The sequence below is a fragment of the Crotalus tigris genome, unplaced genomic scaffold, assembly GCF_016545835.1.
Source record: "Crotalus tigris isolate CLP2741 ecotype Arizona unplaced genomic scaffold, ASM1654583v1 scf7180000019121.289717, whole genome shotgun sequence".
Lineage (NCBI taxonomy): Eukaryota > Metazoa > Chordata > Lepidosauria > Squamata > Viperidae > Crotalus > Crotalus tigris.
In genome coordinates this window covers 188,086-206,647 of record NW_024097387.1, presented here as the reverse complement: position 1 = coordinate 206,647, position 18,562 = coordinate 188,086, and the positions used below count along the sequence as shown (strand labels likewise).

The following is an 18,562-nucleotide window of genomic DNA, read 5'->3' as shown; positions in this document are numbered from 1 at the left end:
TTGTTGGATGAGAAGCAAAATGTCTTCAAAGAAAAACAGAAAGTCCAGTTGCCTTGTGAAAAAGTATCTTTGGGACAACTATGACCTGGATGACTGAGAATCCCCATAAGCACCTCTTGGGCTAATGGTTAATGCTAAGGGGTGCCATGTCTTCAGTTTCTATGCTCTCAGGGCTGCTTTGAGTAACATTTGTGAATGCATCGGCTGCATGGTGACCATGGGCTAGTCTAGGTAATCTCTGGCCCAGTAGATGTAAGCAGGTACAGTTTAGATCTCATTTTCATCTCAGAGCAGATGGATGGTGATCTAATTGTGATCTTTCCTGTGGTTAGATAACTCTTAATACAGGTACAGGTATAGGTTATTGCCACCTATAACCTCCATAGAGTATTTAGGCCAAATTTAGATGGCCTACTTGGGTGCATATGGATTTGAGTAATTTCCAGCAGGCCCTTGAGGATTTTCTCAGGGTCTTGCAGATCATTCTGCTATGTACCTATTGGTAACAAATGGCAATATATATATGTCTGATAGATTTGCCCCCAAGCAGCTTCTCTCTGTTGCCCAACCTAGGATGGACCCTCGGTTTTCTGAAGGGCTGTGGAAAACAAAACAACTGAAATGATGCCTACAATGTTGGTGGAGAAAGACAGAAGATGAATCTGATTGAGCACAAGAACAAGTTAGATTCAGGCTGACTCCAAGACAAGGAATGCAAAGCTTAATTAACTTTTCTTCCCTTATTGCTTTGGTGAGTTGTTGTCCAACAATCCTTCTTCAGATGGCCAGTTCCCATTTGGTTACTGTGAACTTTTAACACAGCATTTTGTTCCTTATATTGACATCGTATGGATGTGTATTGTGGTGACTGGTGCAATGTCTAGCCTTGTTATCTGGGATTAGTTTTTGCATGTGGACTCCTATGAAATAAATTGTGGGCTTGATTCCTGCTCTCCCGGCATTTTAGGGAACCCAGCAATTAAAAGTAATCAGGTTTAATATATTATATGAAAGTAATTGATAGAAATTTAAATGGCCTGATAAAGCATATTGTGTGGATGAGATAAAGCGTGTTGGATAGAAGAAAGTAGAGGCATATCTGATTCTTGAGAATCTAAGATCTCCGTCCATGGCAGCTATCAACTGAATACTATAATAGTGGAGGCAGAGAAAAATGAGAAGTTGGGCAAGAGGAAAACTTAAGCATACATCAATTTTCCTGTTATAATTCCCCCATCTCCCCAAAGCTGCTTCTGAAGGCTGGGAAATCTCTGGAATACGGTTATGGGCTAGAACCCAGAAGACCATGAGTTCTAGTCCCTTCTTAGGCACAAAACCAGCTGGGTGACCATTGGCCAGCCACTCTCTTTCAGCCCTAGGAGGGAAGTGATGGTAAACCTCTTCCCAAAAACCTTGCCAAAGGAAATCACAGGGACTTGTTCAAGAAGTTGTCAGGAGTCAGAATTGATTTAAAAACACTCAAAACAGATAGACGGACTGCAGTAAGGAAGGCAGTTGACAAACATCAGTTGTCTTGCCTCACCTAAATAGAAATGATTTGTACTAACACAAATAAATTGTTGGGATAACACTATCTGGTTGTCTGCCTGATTTAATCAATTGCAAATAATTATTTGATAATGTAAAGGTACAAATATTGGCTTGGACTAGATCACTATAGTTTGTTTGTAATGGTACTTTTAGACATTTTATTTTAGAATGCAACATGGCATAGGAATAGGTCCATTTTTACACTGAGCACTCTTAGCGTCTGTTTTCAAATCCGACAAACATTCAGCATACATGAGCCTTTTTTAAGGGAGCAGATTCTTAACATTTAGAGACCTGCTTGCACATGGGCTATTCTTTTTATTCTTTTGGCTAGTATGCTAGGTCCATGTCTAGACCAGTAGGAGGCATTTGATTTCTTTTGCCTTTTTCACAGTAAATTTAGTGATATTGTTTGTTTGTTTTTACTGTAGGATAGAACTTCCTATCAAAGCTATACTTAATTACTGGCCAGTCTTGCTTTGAAAGAAAGTAGCTCCTATAGACAATAGAAGAAGTACTCTTAGTAACTAGTTCTGCTGTTGAATCTTCCTCATATTAAAGAAATGATAACTTGAAAATGTTGAATTACAAAAGCTTTTTTTTCATTTCCAAAACTATCAAAAAACAAAGATTCATAAGAGCATTTAAACTGCGAAACTGATTACTATGAGAGGTGGTGAACTCTCTTTTGCTTGATGTGCTCAAGCAGAGGCTGGTCACCCTCTGCCATGAATTCTTTCCTTTGGATTCCTGCCTTTAGGGCATAATGGAACTGACAGTGATCTAGACCAGCGATTAGTACAGTACAATCTAGTAGTAAAGGCTATAATGTGTTTATGCTGGGCTACTGAATTTGTGTATGGGAGTGTGTATGCTTGTGTGTGTGTGTTTGTGTGTGTGTGTGCGCGCGCGCACTTGTTTTAGCACAAAGTTGTAGATCCTGGGGTGGATTGTTTGTTCTATAAGCCTGTATAAGCAAGCAATTGACAGACGTGTTGACTTCAGGTCAGCTTCTGAATAGTATGGAATTTGCTAATGATGTCAGGATAGGAGGTGAAAGCCACTGGAGACTTCGTAATGAAAAAAAATGCTAAAATATTGGAACCTTTGAGGTCCATTTTTGGTCTATCTTTATAAATATTTTAATTTTCCTGTTAAAAGTAATCTTTTAGAGAAGATTTGAAGGGTGCAATAAGCATATATCCCAAGGTTTTCTCAGTCTTTACCTTGTAGAGATAATTTAAAAGGTAGAAGAAGCAAATTAGTTTGATTCATAGGTAGGAATCATCTTTGCTATAGCATTCTCTGCTATAGAAAAGAATGTTCAGTTTAACTTAACTAATTTGTTAAGCAAGAAACTCTCTTGATTTGGTGCAATTTTGAAATTACCATGGTTTGGTGTTCCATATACTTATTTGGGAATAAGCCTAACTGAACTGAATAGTCATAAATAAGAATAGCAAATTTATCAAATACCATCAGTGTATAAAATCCACTTGTGAGCAACAAGGATGAATCAGTGAACTCTTTAAAATGCGGCTGTTAATCTATAATCTAATAGGAAAGAAAGCAAATTTATCCTGGGATGAATTTCTTCTCTTACAGTTACAAAAAATTTGGCAGGAGCTCTTGTGAATTTATTTTCTTAGCCATAATTCTGTGTAGTCTAATAGCTATCTGTAAAGAGTTAATACAGAAGAGAGGGAGATTTGCTAATTATTCTTGGTTCCCAAAATGAAAAAAACTTGTTAATTTCCAAAGGGAAGATTACCATTTTGCTCCCAATCTCACAAGTGGCTCATTCTTATGGTTCTAGGCTGCTTGATGAACTGCCAGATTCAGTAACAAGGTGGGCTCCTGCAGGAGAAAACTGTGGTAAGTGTAAACACATGTGAGTATTATTATATTTCTCCCTGGAGGATGACCACTCAAATTGCCTGGTTTATGATTCCAAATGGCCAATATTTCTATTTCAAACTTGGCTTGAAAATGCTGAAAGGTGTACCTTCACAGTGGTAGAGGAGAAAAGGACACACTTCTCTTTCCTTCAAGTTTATCAAGCTATGGGCCTGATCAAAATCTTTTTCCCTTACTTTCCTGCTTCTGCCTTCAGCTGAGCACAGCATACTGCAATGCCTTCTAGAGTTACTTTGAATGAAGAGTCTCTTACACCTTCCATAAAAGTGAACTACCATTTTACCCTTGGCCACTTACAGTCACCTGAGCTTGTTATGGTGTTTTTCCAAAAGAGAAAAGGGTGATGTGTGCTTTATAGATAGCCATAGGGATGCTTCTTCTAGTGAGAGATAAAGGAATAGTTGGCTAATGTTATTTTTTGTAAAATACCCAAATCCCACAATAACTAGCTGATGTTAGTTTTGAAAAGAAGTTAGAAACAAGTAGATGCTGAATACCACAGGTATTTTTGTCTTGTTAAAGATTGTGTTGCTATCTTGCTTGTGTTTGTTCAATTTAACTTGCTCTATGTTCTGAGATAAAATGTTCACACAAGAAGCCAAAATGCAGTAATTGTATAGTATATACCAGCACGCTCTTCAGTTTGGTGAAACCCAAATTATTTTGTTAAAGATATTTAAAGCTTACTGGAAAGAATGTTTTTGCAACATATATATTGCTGCCAAATGTATATGCTGTTTAAGAACACTTTTTAAATTTCCTAATGATTACCAACAGGGAATTTGCTTTTTTTCATAGCAGTTGAATACTTGTTCAGTATTAATACTGAACCTCCATCGCAATCACAGAGTAAATTTCCAATCACCTGGCTGAAATCCCATCAACCTACATGTGATAATGGGTTGTTTTTTGGTCCCCATAATTATACAGTTAATAGCACTCACCAAGACATGTCTACTTACTTGAAGTTATTTGTTAATGAACTTTCTTAATGCAATGTTAAAATGTTAAATAAATCACTAGGAGTACATATGCTATTTTAATGGCAATTCCCCTTGCTGGAAACTCTTGAATAATCTGTTTTAAGTGGCTTGAATTATTTGGTGTAATCAGAAAAATTAGCCACCTCCGGATTATGAACAGCAGTGGTATCAGTACTTGGTAATTCAAGTAAACAAAGTCTATTGCAGTCTCCTTTAGAAGAGACTTGTTGACACTTTTAGAAGAAACCTGAACTTAGTGGGATTGTTTCTATAAAAACAATCATCAGCAAGGTTTGTCCTATTGGCTTGATATTGTAAGTTTTGCTAATGCTTCTAATAGTTCACTTGAAACAAATAATAAATTAAGCAGCCTATCGCTTCTTAGATTGCTCCTTAAAACCATTAACTATTGTACTTTCCCTAGATTAAAGATGAATTTTCCTGTACTACTTTTTCTAATACAGAGGTTGATTTAAGGACATGTAATACTGTTAAGAGACCAGCATTTATACATTTTGACTTCTCTGTGGCTGAATACCATCTGGTCCTGCCAACTGAATTTCAAGGAACTATTTACGTTACTATTTTCAGAGTTTCTACTGTATGTGTATTCAAATATGAATATTGTCATACATATCCAGTAGTAAGGATAATTCATTTAGTTTCCCTGCAGTGCCTTAATAATTTTTTGTGTCCCTATCTCCTTTACTATCCAACCGTTTATAACTTCATTAGAAGATATTTCTATAATTTTAATAATTAATGCTTTTAGCCCAAATTGGCCCATAATTATTGTGCTATGTTATTTGTTGTAACCCATATTATGTCCTTGCATGCCTTGCATATTATGTCCTTTCTCTTTTTTTTTTTATAAAGGATTTTTTTTTATATGTAGCTTGTTTGATGCCTCACAGAAACTGCTTTGGTGGTTTTTTGGACTTGATAATATTATCTAAGTTGTGGTACACATTCTAGCTGGATTTCTGGTTATGAGTCTGACCAACTGCAAGAATTCTGAAGAGATGGTGTCCTTTCATTTTTTTTTTTTTGACAAGTTTCTTACATTGGACTTCCCTATTTTCATTTCATTCTAGGTTACTTTTGCTGACAAACCCCTGCTTCCATTTGATTTACTAACACATCTTATGAAATAAAAGGATTAAAATGTCCTCAGATTTATCCCATTTTTGATGCCTATTTTTTTTTTAATTTAATTTCTCATTGCCTTCTTTTAGGATTTTTTGTGACTTCCAATAGGTCTGAAAGTTTCTGGTAGTCTTCTCTCCAAGCATTAAACAGGGCTGAGACTACATAACCTTTTTAGCCCAGGAAGATTGGTCAGGTGCTGCTGTTGGCTGAGACTTCATTTCAGCTTCTGAGTGCCATTAGACCTTATAGCTTTCTCCCCTTTGTTCAATGAATAACTGTACTAAGACAATTGTTTTGGATATCCTCTTTATTATATGTGGAATGCACATTTAGCCATTATCTATGAACATTACTAAATTGTTTCCATTCTACATAAAATACTTAGGATTTTTTTTAATGTATCATTCAAATAAAGCTAACATTTCGGTGGTTATATTGAAAAGACTTGCAATATAACCCTGTGTGGCTCAGAAGAATATACTAGTTTATTTATAATCCACTTTTGAAATTTGTTTTAAGCTGAAAAACCCCCCACCATGCTACAGGTGTAAGAGCAGCCACATAAATTGCATTTTCGAATGTTAACACTACAAAAATGCGGGGAAGCCAAGAGATCATAAGGCAAGTTATAAGAAGACAGAGATAGCATGAATTGTACCTTGGATCAAATAGCCTTGGTGCAAATTGTGAATGTTTATTTTCTTTACACTGATGAATCACTATATGCTTGTCCTCAGTTATTCTCGGCTAGGTTAACATACTAAGTAAAGGGTTTGCTCATATGTGCTCACTTTAAAGTGAGCTTTAAAGGTACACATGTGAGTTTTCTATCCCTATCCCCATCTTTTTTTTTCTTTTCAGATGTATCTTTCTAGAATAAAATCTGGAGTTCAGTACTATTAGCCCTATGATCTGAGTTATTTTTACTTTATATTTAAATATGTTCATGTTATATGGCATGAAATAAACTGGTGTGTATTTATTTGTAGTCTTGTAGAAACATCAACTTTTTTAGGTACTTATTCCAAACAGTAACTACATTAAGTTAATGCACATCTGTTTAATTGGTCAGTAGAATGAACCTAAGTGGCCCATGATGTAACCAGTGGTTATAGTTTGCATTATTTCTGTGAATTTGTGTAAATGCCTGATAAAATATGTGTATTTGGTACAATGGAAAAATCTGTATTGTCACAAAGACATTTCATTAGCCAATGTTGAAAGTAGAATGAGGAACTAGAGATACATGACTTAATGTAGTAAATACTTGTATGGTTAAAATTAGATCATTTGTGTGCAAGTTAACTAATCTGTTATGTTTTTTCCAGGTGAAATAGCCAACTTTTTAAAAAATGTCTCTAATTTAGCATATGATGAAAAACCCCAATATGAAATATTGAGGAAAATCCTTTTGAATGACCTGGAACAAAAAGGAATTTGTTACAAGGAGACACTGGATTTAACCTCTGTTCAAACCTCTCTAAATGAATGCACAATTCATCATAGAAAAGTAAGTAGTGAAACAATAAAGGTCAAGTCTAAATAAATATGAGGTAATAATACATCTTGTAAGAACTAGTTAACTTTAAATCAAATTTAATATTTGGGGAAATTAAATTTGTAGGTGTGTATGTCTTTTTCAAATTATTCCTGAATTGAAAATGTGATAACCTTTGAGGGAAATAGAAGAAAGAAAAAATGAGGTGAGGGTCAAAGGCATCACTCGTATGTCCTTAGCAGCTAATGGAACCTGGCTCAAAAGCTAAATATAGTTGGACCAGTTAGTACATAGATTGAAGATCTCCATGAAATATCAAAATAGACTAGACTGGGGGAAAAAAACAATTCCAGAAAAAGTCAGTAATCAATCTTGCTTTCAGAGGAACTGCATCAATATTTCCATGAAGCCGTTCAGTACTAAGCTTGCTTTACAGGAGATTTCACTTTGGAAGAGCTTCAGTTTATTGCTAGGGACAGATTAAGATAGTGAGCATTTGTCAATCGTCACTTGGAGTAAAAATTGACTCTGTGTCATCTAAGTAAACTGCAAAGTAGATTATATTACATGTTTAAATATTAAAGTTAAGTTTCTGATTTAAGGTGTGAAGCAAGCATTGCTCAATGTTAAAAGTGTTAAATCTTCAGATTAGATAATCTAGCATATTATGAAACTTCGACATTTTCTTGGATAGGTTCCAAAACAGAATGTTACACTCAAGTTGGGGGATATTATCTTTCTCGGAACAGATATGTTTAATTTCATTTTGTTTCTGCACAATATAGTTTGTGTTCTGTGGTATTTGTGAATCATCATGAATGCTAGCAATCTGTCCCAGACCACAGTGAAAGCAGTTGCTTTTTATTGCTCCAGCTATTTCATTTTCTCTATCACTAGCACCAACCTCAAGATTTCATTCTTGCCTTCCAAAAGGTCTATACTTGGATTACAATATGTGTCTCAATATAAATTAACTGTGATACCATAGTGCTTCTTATTTTTATTATTGGAAACTTACAATAATAGCAGTAGTAGTAACCGAATAACAAATCTTTATTATTAATCTTGGATTAATATGATTAACAGCACTTCCCAGCCCCAATTAAAAATATGGCATGGTTTATCTCTTGCCATATGGATAAGTCTGAAGTCTTTGTTAATGAGTATTCACTAAGGCAAGGTCAAGATGTCATTCAGTTGTAATATCCCTAGTGAACTTTGGACTGTCACAAATATATTAGTCAAAAAATGTGGGATGCAAACTAAAGTGACTGATCAGCTGTAAGATAAATGGTGATCCAAATCTTAGTGCACAGATGGTTTTGATTTTGCTGAGTTTTGTAGCTGTTGCAACTGAAGACATAAAATAGCAGCCTAGTCATAAATTAGCTCTTTGGAAGCCAAACCTTGGCACCAAAGCTTTACAACCTTCAATTAGTAGCAAAAGAAGTATTTGAATGGCTCTAGTATTGACATCGGTAGGTCTGCATAGTAATCATTCCTAATAGAAGAGAATCTCTGTTTGAGAGGCTTTTGCATGGCTAATTAACTACCACTGAGAATATGTAATTTTTTCATGATCTCCCGATTGTCACCTTTCTCTCATGATACAATTACATTTTATTGTAGCAAGTGCCTTTGGAAACCCAATTGTCAACACTATTTACGTTGTGCAGAAAAGCAGAACAAAAGTTCATGTTTAATAAAAAGCCACTGGATTTTGATCTTGGTAATTGCCAAGACTTTTTTTCTCAGAGTTTTATAGACTTTGGTATTTTTTTCATTACTTTTTCCACAAAGCAAAAAGCCATTTCCTTGTTGCTGTGGTTGCCATTTAATCTAAATTAATTGGAGCAGCTTCTTTTTGTAACTATGATTGGTACAATTTTCTAAAGTTAATTGAAATATGCACATTTTTAATTAAGAGATCTGCTTTTTGACAAAGTTACTTATCTCATCTGTAAACACAGATCTAAGTTATAGTAACTGATTCTATTAAAGCTATAGCAATATCCTTAATATTCTTAATAATTCTACTTTGAAAACTCCTCTTGGACATAATCCTCTGAAAAAAATGTCCAAGGATTTATAGGAGCTCCTCATAAAACAAAGCAGACTTCCATTTTCAGATTCAGCCTCCTGCCTTCACATTTTCCTCCAAGCTTTTCAAGTTTCGGAAATCTAAGTTATAAACTGCTAGAAGATTCATAAGTCTTATCTGTTTTCTTATGTCTAGGACTTGGGAGAATATGTATGTATGTATGCATGTGTGTACACACACACACACACACAGTATAGAAAAAATTAACAATTGCTAAGAGTCACTTAGTGAAATTGGCATTGTATAAACTTGATTAATGAATAATAAAAATAAATAAGTGATGGATTTGGCTGGGAACAAGAAGTAAAATTCTAGGCAGAGGTTGGTCTGCAGAGGGATTTTTTTTTTTTTTGAACTGCTTGTTGTATGTCACAATACACCTGCTTTTAAAGCTGTATTTTGTTTCAATTGTACTTTTGCCATGCAGGATTGCAGTGGTGCAGGGAAGAAGTTTCAGAGGAACAAACTAAATGTTATTTGTTGCAATTATTTGCAACGATAATTATATTAATATTACTGTCATTATCATGGGTGTATGTGTGAGGAGGTGCAACGTATGTTCTGTGCTGGTGTAAGGAAGGCGGTAAAACTAAAGGTGAGGAAGGCGGTACAGAAAAGAAAATTAAGAGCACCACTTATCCCAGTTGTAATACCTATATGATTTCAGTATAGGAATGGATTACAGCATTATGTTAGGCAATGATTAATCTGAAAATGGAAAAAACTTATTTTCTGAGGGTTAGTTTACTGACTCAGGTTACAATATTGGTGTCATGGTTCCAATGGATGAGACCAACTGAAACAGAACTCCAAGGCTTAAGTTTTCCTTTAAGAACATGTTTATTTGCTACAAAGTATTGGCATGGTCAAAAGTGAAACCAAGACAAAGTTCCCTCCAAAAAGTTGCAGTATTACAAAATTAAACTTCCCACCCCAGTACTATGCAATCAACTATGTTCCCCAATAGAAAAATTTGGCGGGCTTTCTAAACATTAGGCTCAGCCCCCAATCTAACGAACAGAAATGACCTTGGTTCCCACAGGACAGAGAATTATTTAGGCTAGCACAAAAATGCCACCACCCTCCTCCCAGTCTGGTGTCAACTGAAAACGAGCCAAAATGGCATCATTCAGATTTGTTGCAGAGTTGACAACTGGCATCAAGCAAATCTTGATATGAAAATGTGAGGTTGAATTTGTTTGCTATTTGCAAGTACATATAAAGCTCCTAACCAAAAAATCTCAATTGTCATAGCTTGTTATTGTATGTTGCTAAAAACAAATCTGTGTTTTATAGAAAGCTTCCCACTAATTCCAAATTTGATATGTGGGGTCCATTCTTAATCACTTTTTACCAAAGCAATTGCTTCAGAACTCTCTGTTCAAATAGAGAAAAAGATATCTGCAATTCAGATTTGGGGTTGAAGTAGAAGAAATCATCTACTATATATGACAATAATTTTTACCAAGTGTAATTTACAAGTTTTAATACTTATTTATAGCTAGGTATATCATATACGGGAGCAAATACAGTATAATTCATTTTGTCCTCCTGTCTATAACATACAAAAAAGATGGAAGAGAATGCTTCATATTCCAAATATGGAGCTAGCAGAAGCACAGAGATTTAATAATATTGGCAAGAGTTTGTAAAAATGAATATTCCTTTAGTTGTTATATAATATATATGTCTGGTGTTTGTCATAATACAGTAAATCCTTGATTAAACAAATAAAGACAAGAAGGGTTGCTTCAAAGCTGAATGTTTGCTAAATGATGAATGGGATTTTTCTAGCCTAGAAACACTTGTATGAAAGAAAAACATATTTACTGATAGCATGAATTATTGCCTTAAGTCATCCAATTTTGGCAAAACTCAGATTCTGGATGTCCACAAAACAGTTACATTAAAATTAGGCTTGTGTCAGTATGCTGATAAATAAAAATATTTCTACCTATTTAGATAATTTTAAGATCTCTGGCTTGGAATATCTTTTTGTTAAAGAAGGCTGGAATAAAGAAGAACACATACTCACGGCCCAATTAAAACAACCCTATTTTTCTGGTATTTGGAACAAATTTTTAAATCTATTTTTAAAGAAACGGAGATGAGAAATCTTTGCCCATTCTCTTGAAATAATTCACTTCTGCCTCTTGAGTGGAATATTGGTATTGGAGATGCACATTTGAGTTTGTGCTTAAGCCAGTGCATTTTATTTGATGGTCTTAGTGCATTGCCAGTGCATCCTACTTTATAAATCTTACTCTAAACACTGGTACAATTTGCTAATCTTTCCCATTCCTTTTGCTGTTACTGCTCTCTTCTAGGCTGCACAGCACACAAATGTATTTTGCAGCTGTTCAGATTTCAATCTATTTTTTTTAAAAAAAATATTTTATTAATTTTTTTACAATAACAATCTTTAGTACTTCGTGAACAGGGTTGTCTGGGTTCCTATATTTAAAACAATCAATGATAATTTCTACAATTAATCAATATGTTGGTTGGCAATATATTTCTTGATCCTCTCTTCTTCCAATAATATTCTCCTTTTGTCTACATTAAAAAAATATAATTCTTAATATTTATAACATTTTTAGTATTTATGCATATAATAACATCAACATATAACATGTTTTTTAATCAGCTTGTGTTTCCATTGTATTTATAAGTTATCTTATTAAGTCATTATATGTCCTGTTTTCAAGATTCTTATTGAAGCTTAGTTTCCCCTCAGTATTCAGACCACTCTTATCAGTCATAATTTTCTCAAAATTCATTACCTTTAAATATCCAAACTTTTCATTTAAATAGACCCTCTCAATGTTTTAACATTTCATATATTCTAAAAGTATTATATTACTTATATATCTTATTCCTCTTACTATAGGGCCCCTTTACAAGCTTTATCTATTCTTTTGGCTATAGTCCAACAATATTTAATCCTATAATACGCCATCTAATAATCTTTCTCTAGGGCTTCTTTATATCTAAACTTTATATATATTTGTTTGAATATGGTTAATGTTATACATACATACATACATACATACATACATACATACATACATACATACAAATACAAGTAAAAATTCGACTCTTGGGACTATCCATGTTACCAAAATAATGATCACCAAGAGAATATCTAAAAAATAGAAGTTAATCAACCTAGCTTTCGTCAAACACACTTGACATCGACAGGGTTAAAAGGTAAACGCCTCCCAGCGTTTACCTTTTAACCCTGACGATGTCAAGTGTGTTTGACGAAAGCTAGGTTGATTAACTTCTATTTTTTAGATATTCTCTTGGTGATCATTATTTTGGTAATATAAGTTGAATCACATCTCTTGACTTCAATTCTAATCTTCTTTTTTTGCCAGTCGCTTTCTAAATCAGTAAGTTTGGCTTGCCAGGTTGTATTTTTGTAAGTGGTATTGGGGACAAAAAAGACAAATCAAGTAAAGTACCAGTTTTTTGTCTCCCATGTTTTAATGATTCTTCTGGCAATTCTTTAATCCATATTATAGTTCTTTTTTATTCTCAATTTGTTTTGAAGTCCTGGAGGATAAAGCATCTTTTTTGTCTTCATTATAGTGAGGTTTTGCAGATTTTTTGTTTGCTTGTATTAAACTGTAGTTTTCTTCATTTGTAGCTTTTCTATTTAAGTCACTTTCATTAATGTTCTGTTGTCTGATTAGTTTGTTCATTCTTTGTCATTTTTTGAGTGTTATTTAATTGTAGGTTTAAGTTAGAGATATCTTCGTTTATACTGTCAAATTTTTTCCTAATCTCATCATGATTTGAAACAATTATCGTTTGAATCTGTCTCAGCATTGTGTATATTTTCTCTTGGAATGTATTTGTTTTGTCTTGAGTTATTTTTCCTGCAGATCTTTGAAACTCCAAACTCGGGTCTTCAGGAGATAGTACTGGTTGATTTTCTATCACTTTTAGATAGGTATATAATATCTGTTTTATCTCTCCCCTCTAAGTAGTTTTTCATCGATGTCATTATCTTTTTAATTAGCTTTATCAAGCCAGCCCATCTTAAAATCTAAACAGCCAGATCTTACATAGTTCTTATATTTATATAATAGTTTTATAATCCAATACATTTCCAATTAACAAGGTACCACTGAAAACAATATTTTGTGGCAGTTCTTTTCAGGGGTCTTGTAATTATCAACCAGTCAGGATTAAGTCCAAAGTATTTGACCATCTAAAAGTTTTCCATTAATTTCTCCTTTAGAAGATTAGCCAAAGGCCAAGATTTTTCTTTCTCTGCAAATAATTCTTAGGTTTAAAAATGCAGCTCAGTGTGTTTATAATCCCAGGCCAGCAGTTTCTAAACATATGTAGTTTCACTCAGTAGTAGATAATTCAATGCTTTGTTCTCAGCTGTTCTTTGCTATTTCTAGGTGTCTTGCCAAATTCTGGGTCAATGCAGCTATAATTTTCTCTAATCCTTCACTAGATGTCACTATTCATTTTCCAACTTTTTAAAACAAAGAGTTATTTTTGTTCTTTTTACATATATATAATTTCATCAATGCTTTTTCAGGCATAGAGTTTTAACCATTTTCTTAGCTTTCTAATTTATCCAAACTGTAGTATTTTATATTTTTATTCCCCATAAGGGTTTAATTCGCCACTTCCGTCTATAGAAGGGTGGGGTGTAATCCCCTCCCTTCTCACTTTGTGCTGGTTAGTGCATTTGGACTTCGACTGCATGTAGTTTGGGCTGGTCAACAAAGTGTGACCAGCCTTTCTCCTGTCGGATTAGAAGGCTTCCCCCAAATCGAGCGAAATGACCACCATCATTTCAGAATCGTCAGGCTACCTTTGTTTTCTTCGCCACCTCTCTGGGGCAACTTAGACCAATTTAGAATCCCCCGCAGGGTGAAACTAGCTGTGAGGTATAGAGGTCCGCGATCCCGCAACCAGGCGCTATGGCGCAAAACTGGAAATCCGCAGATTTCAATCTAAACCTCCTTATGCATGTAAACCAACATCTTTACTGTAATAGAGAATTTTAAAAGAAGAAGCGTAAGGAAACCAAGAGATATTGCCTATCAACATGCAATAGACAATTAGCTTAGGAAAATCTTTTAGTTAGTATTTTCTCATTTGAGTCACTGAAATTAAAATACAGTATGTTAATTATTGACAAACTTGGTTTCACCTCTACTAAAGGTTACTAATAGTCATCTATATTTCTCTAAAATGATTTTTTAAAAAAGTAATGCTACCTTAGGAAAGCAAATTGTAGTAATCTTAAATAGCTGCTAATTTCATAAAAAAATGTCTATTCTTTCCATGACTGCATGTTAACAATGCTTTTTCTAGTATTGTGTGTGATTATTTCATGTTAGGACTCACTCAAGTTTTTAGATAAAACTAATTCAGTGGATAAAGGCTGCAGTACTGTATCATTTCATGGATTACACTCAGGATGGCTTAATTTGTACATTTAATAGGCTCATTTGCTGATGCCAACACTGAAGCAAGTTAAAGGACAAGAAAGCCAACTAGAGAACAAGGAGTTTTTTAATCTTAGAAAAGCCACTGTACAAATGAAAAGTAGCCAAATACAAGATAAGCCAGAACTGGTTAGATTGAATAAGTTTACTCAAACTTCAATGGTGAGTTTGCTATGTTGCATTAAATTGTACCTGTTTGTTAAAACCTTTTTCTTTTTCATTTTACCTTTTTTCTAGAACATGAAGTACAGATGATAAATGGAAGTCAAGCATGGAAGTATTTGTCTTGAAATACATAACTTTCTATGAATATGGAAATATTGCTAGAAATTACTATCAAACAAATAATATGCCCTAATGCCCCTGACAGATGTTGCCAGGAATATACTATTAAGAACAAATATTCTGTTCCATTATTATAACTAGTATGGTGCTTCCTAAATTTAAAGGCTTCCAGATTTATTCAGTCTTCTAAAATTTAAAAACTTTATTACATATTTATTACATTAAGCTGAGCGATTTCATATTGCCCATATAATAAAGACCCTACAAATGTAACTATTTAATATTTCAGTGTTGTGACTCAAGCTACAACTAAAGGTAAGGGTATTTAATACATAATAGGTATTTATGCACTGCTTCAATTAGATTGAGACACCACACATTTGGAAAATTGTAATTTTCTGTGATTTTATAAACAGAGAATGATCTGCAAGAAATAAGTGGAAATGTTTGATTTGCATTTGGTTGGGAATGGGAATGGTCCTTAGACTTGTACGTTGTCCATACTTTATAAAAGTTGACATGTTAGTTTTCTAGTGTATGATTATTCACAAAATTCTTGGATGAGACAAATTCCAGTGGTCTTGTCCAAGTGGAACAACTGTAAGCCCATAGCCACAGTTTGCAGCAAAACATTCTTAACAAAATACTCTTCAGATACATCTTTTTGATCGTTCCACTTTATTGTTTTTAAAAAAGAAAATCAACGATGTAGTTACTATTCTTATTTAGCTTTGTTAATATAAGTTAAGAACAAAGGGGAAAATATTTAAACAACCTTTCTCACAGCAGAGTACTGAACATTTAATCAAATTTCCATTAGCAATGTTTTTGCCTTCTTTTTCAGGACAATATAAAATCATTGCCCTGGACATATTCATGCAATACTTTCCAGAATCTTCAAGAAAATTGTAGAGAAAATGAATTCAGATATTCAGCAATCCATCAAACAGAATGTGTGCAAACTCTGACCAGCTCTTCCACACGCTGCCTCTCTCAGATTGGACTGCATGGAAAAATGTTTCAGTATATTGTGGCCATTGTTGTCCTCTTCTTCTTAATAATGCTCTCTCTCTATTACCTTTGATATCTTCTCCGGTAGAAGAAGGAAATGCAATTATCCACTTGTATTCAGATTTTCTGAGCAGATATTTTCAGTGTGATTTGCTGGAATAAATTGGGTTTGAAAGCAAAGTTAATATATAAAGTTGCTTACAATATTTTCTAGTATGTTACAAAAACTGTCAGATTTTAAACATTTCAAAAATATACCATTCCCTAAACTTCCAAATTGTAAGGCTTTGTACACTGGGATTCATCACAAGCCTATAATGAAGTTTCCCATGGATTATTACAATTGTGTTATTTTCAAACTTATTTGGAAGCATTTTTATTCATCTTTGCTTACCTTATTACAATATGGGCATTCACCAAATATGACATTGAAACTTTGTCGACTTGAAGGGAGCCCACGTAACCACTGTAGAGTAAAATAAATTATTATTTGCTGCATTTGAAGATAGAGGATGGCTATGAAAATGCTGCAAACAGGATAAGCATCTCTCCTATTCAAGGCTTTAAATCAGGAGTACATTCTGATCCAACATCACGCACACACACACCAGACTTATCTTTGGATGTGAAGTTTATTTGTTTAAGAAAACCAATTCTGATAGTTTTGTTATACTTAGGTGTTACATTTGTTTTAGAAACAATTCTAAGACTCATCTAAATGTAGAATTTGCAGTAATTATTAATTACTTAGGGAGAAGATTGAGCACAGGACAGAAATAAAATTAATAGCAAACGATGCATTACGGTATCTGAGCAATAATATTCTATATCAATGTATTTTTTTTTAAAAAAATCTTGTTCTCTACTAAGCAATTAGATTCCCCTTAGTTTTAAATTAGTACAGTTACTACATGGAGTTAAAAGCCTAGAAGAAATACAATATTGAATGCTTCTGATAATCATACCTCATATAAACAAACTTGATGAAAAGATTGGCTACAATGAGAGTCATCACAAACTTGGTCTGGAATAGCCCCATCTAGGCGATAAGCATAGCAAATACCACAATCCATAGAGAAGTCCTTAAAAATATAAAATAGAACTATATTAGTGAGGTGAGTAGGTTTAGTACATACACTGCACCAAGCCAAAGTTCAACTGGGATTTATGAAAAACACAAATAGCAGACAAACCAAATTATATGACGGCTCAACAGGATTCCTAAAGTCCATCAATTATGCTGAGTTCTGATACATGTTAACGATTTCTTTAAAAATCATTAATTTTATCAATTTTATATAGCACAGTACAGTATACCTTAAGAGGCAAACTGGTTACTTATAATTGTGTTTTCAAGTAGCCATCTATGAATTCATGTACATCAGGGGTTCCCAACCGGGTGTGCTTGCACCCCCTGGGGGGGGTGAGATGATATTCCAGGGGGTGCAAACATGGATGTTTTAAGGAGCAGCAGCCTAGTATTTTTTTTTCTACATGTACTCCTAATCAACGTTTTAGAATCTAATCTGAACCACTTGTACAGTTTTATTTTGTAAAAGTCTGGCAGTGCTTGCAAGAGCCTAGGAGGTTGTATCCATGGGGAGGGGGGGTTGCTGTGGAATGGAGCCTTCAGGGCCATATGTGAATGGAGTCAATCACCTATATCCCACAATTCCTCACACATGGAACAAAGATATACAATTGTTTAGAAATTGAACAAAATGAAAGAAAAGGAAAATTTCTAAAAGAACCAATAAATATTTCTAAAAGTAAATGTGCTATTACTGTGTTGGTGGAAAATAAAACTAAAGGAATTAAAGGAAGCATGCCTTATTAGACATGCCTCACATGGGACGGAGCTCCCACCAGGAAATCCCATTAAGTTCTAGATTGTTCTGAATGGGCTCTTGTCTCATCCCGTGTGAGATAATCACAGAGCTACAATGAAGAACTAGTCTTAAACTTAATTGGTTAAAACACACATTACTGTTTCTAATTAATTGTGTCTTTTAAAGCAAGTTTAAATGTTTTAATCAGTATTTATAAAACTTGTATATAGTAGTCACCATTTTAGAGACAGTGTTTCTTTTTTAAGATAGTAGATATATATGCATCACCAGAGGCCATCTAGAAATAAGTATTCTTTTTTCCCATCCAGTGTTTTATTTGCATGCAAATTTAACTTTTTGTATTCTTCTTTAATTAACTAAGATCTTTCAATCAGCTTAGCTTTAGGTTTTATCACTCACAGGATGATAAAAAAAAATGAGACCCAAGGCAGGATACATGGATAAATATTGCCTTTATGATATTCTACTACAGATTTTCTATTAGTAGACTGAAGATAGGAAATCATAGCATATAAAGATTCAAATGGAGCTTTGATTAATCTCAAGCAATTCCTTTCTCAACTGATGTATACATCTTTTTATAGGAAAGGGCATTAGGTGATATGAAAGTTCTTAAATTACAGTAAACTACCAATGTATTATTGCATAGTGTCACATATAATACGTATGTGCAAGATATAACAAATTCTCCATGAATAAACAACATCATGAAAATATATTCCAAAATTACACCTAGT

General features: G+C 33.9%; 2 protein-coding genes across 11 annotated transcripts in view; one reads left to right on the top strand and one right to left on the bottom strand.

Annotated features, from left to right (window-relative positions):
• The window catches only part of VRK2 (VRK serine/threonine kinase 2), a 56,505-nt gene extending 40,257 nt beyond the window's left edge, over positions 1-16,248 (top strand). For 5 of the 7 annotated variants that reach the window (XM_039359779.1, XM_039359776.1, XM_039359777.1 and 2 more), the window contains 4 exons: positions 3,368-3,426; positions 6,929-7,110; positions 14,677-14,841; positions 15,809-16,248. In XM_039359779.1, the coding sequence (XP_039215713.1) occupies positions 3,368-3,426; positions 6,929-7,110; positions 14,677-14,841; positions 15,809-16,048 (646 nt within the window). In that variant the 3' untranslated portion in view covers positions 16,049-16,248. Of the gene's footprint in view, positions 1-3,367; positions 3,427-6,928; positions 7,111-14,676; positions 14,842-14,916; positions 15,479-15,808 lie in introns of those variants that run through there. The other 2 variants (XM_039359781.1, XM_039359780.1) reach the window with 2 other exon arrangements.
• Positions 15,626-18,562, bottom strand: part of FANCL (FA complementation group L) — a 54,352-nt gene continuing 51,415 nt past the window's right edge. For all 4 annotated transcript variants that reach the window (XM_039359783.1, XM_039359782.1, XM_039359786.1 and 1 more), the window contains 3 exons: positions 16,941-17,057; positions 16,370-16,441; positions 15,626-16,128 (listed from right to left, as the gene is read on the bottom strand). In XM_039359783.1, coding sequence (XP_039215717.1) covers positions 16,093-16,128; positions 16,370-16,441; positions 16,941-17,057 — 225 coding nt within the window. In that variant the 3' untranslated portion in view covers positions 15,626-16,092. The remainder of the gene's footprint in view (positions 16,129-16,369; positions 16,442-16,940; positions 17,058-18,562) is intronic.